Source organism: Tamandua tetradactyla, chromosome 4 (genome assembly GCF_023851605.1).
Source record: "Tamandua tetradactyla isolate mTamTet1 chromosome 4, mTamTet1.pri, whole genome shotgun sequence".
Taxonomy (NCBI): Eukaryota; Metazoa; Chordata; class Mammalia; order Pilosa; family Myrmecophagidae; genus Tamandua; species Tamandua tetradactyla.
Genome location: NC_135330.1, coordinates 72,492,317 through 72,500,978, shown reverse-complemented (window position 1 = coordinate 72,500,978; position 8,662 = coordinate 72,492,317). Strand labels below are relative to the sequence as shown.

Sequence of the window (8,662 nt, the reverse complement as noted above, 5' to 3'; positions counted from 1 at the left end):
CAAACCTTAAAAAAATCTTCAACCTGTTTACTGTTATAAAGAGCAGGAATATTTGCAGAGAACTGTAGCAGATCTTCAGCACACTGTCTTCTCTCTTCAATAACAGTTTCATCAAATCGTCCTAAAATTAAATAAGAATCAGCACTTAAGGAAAGGATGATCAAACACTGTGATAGTTGATGCTCAAAGATTATAAAGCAATAGCAGCAGGCCTATCATAGCCTAGTAGCTGTTATTTATGCAATCTTCTGAAGTCAACCTAGTCTCTAAATTGCAATCAGTACTCTCACAAAAAGAAAATAATGTTTCTGATAAAACAGGAGCTTCCTCTTGATAAGTAAAATGGGCACTCATAATCTAAGACCTGTAATGTAAAAGACAACATTTAAAAGAAGCTTGAAACTATAGTTGAAAAGAGAATTTTAAAGAACGCAAATGATTTTCTACAGTAATTTAATACTGTAATTGCTCACATAATTTTCACTTTCCTACTTTTTTGATTTATAGAGCTGAAGAGAGGTAATTATGAAAACATCTGTATATTACCGGGTCAAAAACCTCAGCTGGAAGCAAACTGTTTTTATGCTAAATTCTACGTGTGATGCTATCAGACTATATGACAGCATCCTTGTGATAAAAAAGAGAACACACACAGCACCAAAGAGCTCTGATTCACAAGGTAATCAAAAGGTGGTTTTTATAGAATTTCAAAAAATTATATATACCGTTTGAATGGTGATAAGACATTTCAAAAATTATCCTTTTGTACTGCTCTCAGGTCAGACTACTGGTTGGCATTTGTCACATGCCATGTATCATACTGATTCCAAGATAAATTTTAAAAATATAAAATCAAAACAGTCACATCATCACACTTAAACATTTCTACTGGCTTTGCGAAGAATTAACAGAAAACTGAGGTAGAAAGAGAGTTCTAGTTATATAACCCAAGGCAAGAATTTGAAACTGAATCACTGAGATACCTTTAGCTTCACTCATGGTGAAGTGTCTATTTCATCGTTGTAAAAAGAAAAGATTTTGGAATTAAACCTAGGTTCAAATACTAGCTCTATCGTTCACTAGCTGTAAAATATTGGGCAGATATTTCCTCATTAGCAAAATGCAGTAAATAAACAATGTACTTAAGGCTCCTAGTGTCATGTCTGGAACATAATAAACATTTAGTAAATTATTAACATGGTTTCTTAGACTCTTCAAGCAGCATTACTGTATCTACCATCCAGAACCTATCGATAAGCTTTTATTGACTCTGACTGAATTAATCAAAGCTAAGAAAAACAGTCTAACAAAAAAGAACATTCTATCCTAGAAGGTAGTCAATCCCCTTTCACCAACTTAAGAGTGGGTTCATAAACCCCCTAGGCCCAGTTCATGAATAGGTTTCAGAGACCACAATCCTGAAAATACTCTTGCATATGTACACATGTACACTGTTCTAGAAAAACGATCTGCAACATCCCATAGGCATCCCATAAGAGCCTAGGGCCCAGTAAAGGTTAGCAAACAAGTGGCAGTCAATTGTAGGTTTCCTAATTCCAGAATAATATTATATTTACTATGGGAAAGACTGTCAGTTACTACCCTAGTATCTATTCTCACTTTCTTCCTTACTAAAATACTCCCCAATTTTTAAATGGGTGCATAGCAAGATTAAAGACTATAATTTCCTATTTACCTTGCAATTAGGTCAAGGACAAAGTTCTGCTCAATGACCTATAAGCAGCTACATTTAGCTTCCCAGAAAAATCTTTAAAAGACCTCTGCTGATTACAGCTCTAAAGCTATGAATTTCAGCAGTATCGCACACAGGAACTATTTAAAAAGTTGAAAAAGAGATCTGACTTCAAGTAGAGATATGAATGAAGCTGATCTGGATAGGACTAAGGTAAATCAGAATACAGGGTAAAGGATGATATCATCCATATTTTAAAACTTCAATCTCTCTATGAGACAAAAGGGAGAGAGTTTATTTGGTGCAAAATTTATATTTTGGGTAGTACATTTCCTAATTTAATTTGTATGGTCAGTTTAGTTGAACAACATAAGTACATGGAATCTTGAACAGAGCGTGACATTTTGCTGGTTTGTCCAGGTTAGTATGATGCCCCGATATATCCCAGCGTGATCTGAATAGCAAATAAAGAAATATTTGCAAAGTCCCTTTGGGGGAATGGCGAGAAAGGGGGATATATTCAACTTCTCCATTTGGAGAATCTCTGTTATTTTTGCAAACAGTGGAGACAACCAAATCAAGAGGCGAAGCTCTCGATCTTGGGGCTCGGCCCTATGAAACTTACTCCTGCAAAGGATAGGCTAAGCCTACTTAAAATCAGGCCTATAAAAAAAGAAAACTACAGGCCAATCTCTCTAATGAATATACATGCAAAAATCCTCAACAAAATTCTAGCAAATCGAATCCAGCAACACATTAAAAGAATTATACATCATGACCAAGTAGGATTCATCCCAGGTAGGCAAGGATGGTTCAACATAAGAAAATCAATTAATGTAATACACCATATCAACAAATCAAAGCAGAAAAATCACATGATCATCTCAATTGATGCAGAGAAGGCATTTGACAAGATTCAACATCCTTTCCTGTTGAAAACACTTCAAAGGATAGGAATACAAGGGAACTTCCTTAAAATGATAAAGGGAATATATGAAAAACCCACAGTTAATATCATCCTCAATGGGGAAAAATTGAAAACTTTCCCCCTAAGATCAGGAACAAGACAAGGATGTCCAATATCACCACTGTTATTCAACATTGTGTTGGAAGTTCTAGCCAGAGCAATTAGACAAGAAAAAGAAATACAAGGCATCAAAATTGAAAAGGAAGAAGTAAAACTCTCACTGTTTGCAGACGATATGATACTATACGTCGAAAACCCTGAAAAATCCACAGCCAAACTACTAGAACTAATAAACGAGTACAGCAAAGTGGCAGGTTACAAGATCAACATTCAAAAATCTGTAGTATTTCTATACACTAGCAATGAACAAGCTGAGGGGGAAATCAAGAAACGAATTCCATTTACAATTGCAACTAAAAGAATAAAATACTTAGGAATAAATTTAACCAAAGAGACAAAAGACCTATACAAAGAAAACTACAAGAAACTGTTAAAAGAAATCACAGAAGACCTAAATAGATGGAAGGGCATACCGTGTTCATGGACTGGAAGAGTAAATATAGTTAAGATGTCAATTCTACCTAAATTCATTTACAGATTCAACGCAATACCAATCAAAATCCCAACAACTTACTTTTCAGAAATAGAAAAACCAATAAGCAAATTTATCTGGAAGGGCAGGGTGTCCCAAATTGCTAAAAGTATCTTGAGGAAAAAAAATGAACCTGGAGGTCTAACGCTGCCGGACTTTAAGGCATATTATGAAGCCACAGTGGTCAAAACAGCATGGTATTGGCATAAAGATAGATATATTGACCAATGGAATCGAATAGAGTGCTCAGATATAGACCCTCTCATCTATGGACATTTGATCTTTGATAAGGCAGTCAAGCCAACTCATTTGGGACAGAACAGTCTCTTCAATAAATGGTGCCTAGAGAACTGGATATCTATATTCAAAAGAATGAAAGAGTACCCGTATCTCACACCCTATACAAAAGTTAACTCAAAATGGATCAAAGATCTAAACATTAGGTCTAAGACCATAAAACAGTTAGAGGAAAATGTAGGGAGATGTCTTACGAATCTTATAATTGGAGGCAGGTTTATGGACCTTACACCTAAAGCAAGAGCACTGAAGAAAGAAATAAATAAATGGGACCTCCTCAAAATTAAACACTTTTGTGCATCAAAGAACTTCATCAAGAAAGTAAAAAGACAGCCTACACAATGGGAGACAATATTTGGAAACGACATATCAGATAAAGATCTAGTATCCAGAATTTACAAAGAGATTGTTCAACTCAACAACAAAAAGACAGCCAATCCAATTACAAAATGGGAAAAAGACTTGAACAGACACTTCTCAGAAGAGGAAATACAAATGGCCAAAAGGCACATGAAGAGATGCTCAATGTCCCTGGCCATTAGAGAAATGCAAATCAAAACCACAATGAGATATCATCTCACACCCACCAGAATGGCCATTATCAGCAAAACAGAACATGACAAGTGCTGGAGAGGATGTGGAGAAAGAGGCACACTTATCCACTGTTGGTGGGAATGTCAAATGGTGCAACCACTGTGGAAGGCAGTTTGGCGGTTCCTCAAAAAGCTGAATATAGAATTGCCATACGACCCAGCAATACCATTGCTGGGAATCTACTCAAAGGAATTAAGGGCAAAAACTCAAACGGACATTTGCACACCAATGTTTATAGCAGCATTATTTACAATTGCAAAGAGATGGAAACAGCCAAAATGTCCATCAACAGACAAGTGGCTAAACAAACTGTGGTATATACGTACAATGGAATATTATGCAGCTTTAAGACAGAATAAACTTATGAATTATGCAACAACATGGATGGACCTAGAGAACATTATGCTGAATGAGACTAGCCAAAAACTAAAGGACAAATACTGTATGGTCTCACTGATATGAACCGACATTAGTGAATAAACTTGGAATATGTCATTGGTAACAGAGACCATCAGGAGATAGAAATAGGGTAAGATAGTGGGTAATTGGAGCTGAAGGGATACCAGACTGTGCAACAAGACTGGATACAAACACTCAGAAATGGACAGCACAATACTACCTAACTGTAATGTAATTATGTTAAAACACTGAATGAAGCTGCATGTGAGAACGATAGAGGGAGGAGGGCTGGGGACATAAATGAAATCAGAAAGAAAGATAGATGTTAAAGATCGAGATGGTATAATCTAGGAATGTCTAGAGTGTATAATAATAGTGAAATGTACAATGTACAAATTTTAAAAATGTTTTTGCATGAGGAAGAACAAAGGAATGTCATTACTGCAGGGTGCTGAAAATAGAGGATAATTAATACTTTAAAATGTCACCTTATGTATGAGACTAAAGCAAAAAATGTTTATCTGTTACAAAATTTATATTTTGACTAGAGCATTTCCTAATATGGCTCATGTAGATAGTTTGATTGAATGTCATAAGTACTTGAAATCTCAGGTAGCACATGAGATTTTGTTGGTTTGTCCAGAGTGATGCCCCGATGAATCCCAGAATGATTTGATCAGTGACTCGAAAAGTATTTGCAAGCCCCCTTTGGGGAATGGTGAGAGTGGGAAGAAATTCAACTTCCCCAAGTTGAATTCTTTATATTCTCACAAGCAGTGTGGACAACCAAAGCTATAGGCTGAGCCCCCAGTCTTGGGGTTTGTTCACATGAAACTTAACCCCACAAAGGATTGGTCAAGTCTACTTAAAATTTAGGCCTAAGAGTCACCCCCAAGAGAGCCTCTTTTGTTGCTCAGATGTGGCCTCTCTCTCCAGCCAACACAACAAGCAGTCTCACCACCCTCCCCCTCTCTGCGTGGGACATGACTCCCAGGGGTGTGGACCTTCCTGGCAATGTGGGACAAAGATCCTGGAATGAGCTGAGACTCAGCATCAAAGGACTCAGAAAAACCCTAGAATGAGCTGAGAATTAACATCAAGAGACTGAGAGAACCTTCTCAACCAAAAGGGGGAAGAGGGAAATGAGACCAAGTGTCAATGGCTGAGAGACTCCAAACAGAGTCAAGAGGTTATCCTGGAGGTTATTCTTACGCATTAAGTAGATATCACCTTGTTGTTCAAGATGTAGTGGAGAGGCTGGAGGGAATTGCCTGAAAATGTAGTGCTGTGTTCCAGTAGCCATGTTTCTTGATGATGATTGAACAATGACATAGCTTTCACAATGAGACTCTGTGAATGTGAAAACCTACGGCTGATGCTCCTTTTAGCTACTGTATCAACAGAAGAGTAGAACATATGGAATAAAAATAAATAATAGGGGGAACAAATGTTAAAATAAATTCAGTTTGAAATAGTGGTAAATGAAAGCGAGGGGTAAGGTACGTACAGTTTTTTTTTTCTCTATTATCATTTTATTTCTTTTTCCGTTGTCTTTTTATTTCTTTTTCTAAATCGATGCAAATGTACCAAGAAATGATGAATATGCAACTATGTGATGATATTAAGAATTACTGATTGTATATGTAAAATGGAATGATATCTAAATGTTTTGTTTGTTAATTTTTTGTTTTAATTAATAAAAAAAGTTAAAAATAAAAAATAAAATAAAATTAGGCCTATGAGTCACCCCTAGAGAACTTCTTTTGTTGTTCAGATGTGGACTCTCTCTTTCTCTCAGCAAGCAAACTCACTGTCCTTACCCACCCACCCCCACCCCCATGTAGGACATAACTCCCAGGGATGTAAATCTTCCTGGTAACATGGGACAGAAATCCCGGGATAAGCCAGGACCTGGCAACAAGTGATTGAAAAAGCATTCTTGACCAAAAGAGGAAAAGAGAAATGAGACAAAATAACGTTTCAGTGGCCAAGAGATTTCAGAGTCAAAAGGTTATCCCGGAAGTTATTCTTAGGCATTATGTAGATATCATTTTTTAGTTTATGGTACATTGGAGTGGGTGGAGGGAAGTACCTAAAACTGTTGAGCCATGTTTCAACAACCTCGATCCTTTGAAAACGATTGTATAATGCCATAGCTTTTACAATACGACTGTGTGAATGTGAGATTGTCTGATGCTCTTTTTATCCAGGTTATGGATAGATAAGCAAAAAATATGGATAAAAAGTAAATAATAGGAGGGACAAAGGTTAAAATGAATTGGGTAGATGTAAATATGATTGATCAATGAGAGGGAGAAGTAAGGGGTATGGTATGCATAAGTTTTTTTCTTTTTCCTGTTTCTTTATCTGGAGTGATGCAAAAGCTTCTAAAAATGATCATGGTGGTGAATACACAATTATGAGATGATATTGTGAACCAATGATTGTACACTATGTTTGGAATGTTTGTGTAAGATTTATCAATAAAAATATTTTTTTAAAAAGACCTCTGTTATATATGGAAAGAAAATGTATGCACTGCAAACTATGGACTACAATGTTTAGTAATATTTTAATAGTCTTTCATGAACAGTAACAAATGTATTATACCCATAATGTAGCTCAATAATAATAGGCATGTGAGAATTTGGGTTTTCTTTTTTCTTTTTATTTCTTTTCTGGAGTAATGAAAATAACTTAAAATTGATCATGGGGTTGTATGCACAACTATGTGATGAAATTGTGAGTCAGTAATAATATACTTCAGAAGGTTTGTATGGTGTGTGAATATATCTCAATAAAACTGCATTTAAAAAAAAAAAAAGACCTCTCCTTCCTTTCCTTCTCTGTCCCTTTCTTCTTCTAGGAAAGACTATGATTATGAGGCAGACAGTTAAAAATGGCAGAGCAACAAGGTAGGAGCTTGGATCCCTGATCACTATGGAGCTGCCATGCTCCAGGCCTTTTGCAAGGAGAAATTAACTTCTATCTTTTTTTTTAAGTCCTGTAGCAAAAAATCAATTGGAATATAACCTATTATGCTAAATTTCTTCTTCCATTAGTTCTTAGTTCATATGAAATAAATATGAGATTCATAAAGAATCTCAGTTCTTTATGAAATAAAGTCAACTCAATCTTATCATGAATACAGCACACCCACAACAAAAGACACTGTTACCTTACCTATCAATAATATTATCTGAAAAGAAGACTTCAAGAGACTCAAACCTTCAACAAATTCTCTGATCTGAAAACACAGAAAATTTTCAATCTTGGGAAAAATCCAGCATCCAAACAGTTTAAAATGACATCTAAATATTCACTATTCCTCCTTTTGATTAAATAAATTAAATGAGCCTGTACTTATCATTATACTACAATCATTTATCCCTTAAACAAGTAAATTCCAGTACCTATGAATTAATACTACTAATATTGTAAATGTTTATAATTTTAGAAAAGAAACCTAGAAAATGCACACATAATTTTATGCTTCAACTCACAAGGCCACCTGTAACTATCTTTAAATGCATTATCTATTTGTCGAGAAATTCTAACAGAAGATTTCTCAATATTTAATGATACACATCTAAAAGTTCTTACTCATTATCTGAAACAAATACGTAAAAATGTCTGAGCTTTAATCCCAGGGTGATCAATGATTCACCCCAACTCCCCAATAAGATGAACTGAAATGCTTAAACAATGAATATATAAACTTGAAATATATGTCAAAAGCACACTTTTACTTTACTTCTATCATCTATATATTTCTAGTGCACCAAACTTGGACAAGAAAAGATGGATTAAAAATTTTTCAGAGTGAAAAATTTCAGAGTGAAGCACAACCAAAACTGAATGCTTATGCTGAAAGGTTCAATTACATAAATCCTTGAAGATAAATGCAGTGAAAGAGCATATTCACTTCTTTCTTCCTGATTTATTTCAAGATAATTAAAAAAAAAAAAGTATTGCTAGGAAAAACAAAGAGAAGCAGCTCCATTCCAAATTTATTATCAGAGGAAATGCTGGGTATAATTTCAATCTTTTAAAATTTATTAAACCTGTTTTGTGCCCCAACATGTGCACAAAATTCTAGAAAAAAATTCTCTAGCCTGGA

At 35.2% G+C, this 8,662-nt stretch overlaps 1 protein-coding gene across 4 annotated transcripts in view; it reads right to left on the bottom strand.

Moving 5' to 3' along the window:
• Positions 1 to 8,662, bottom strand: part of RPS6KC1 (ribosomal protein S6 kinase C1) — a 306,592-nt gene that overhangs the window by 215,928 nt on the left and 82,002 nt on the right. For all 4 annotated transcript variants that reach the window (XM_077157789.1, XM_077157793.1, XM_077157790.1 and 1 more), the window contains one exon: positions 6 to 121. In XM_077157789.1, coding sequence (XP_077013904.1) covers positions 6 to 121 — 116 coding nt within the window. Of the gene's footprint in view, positions 1 to 5; positions 122 to 8,662 lie in introns of those variants that run through there.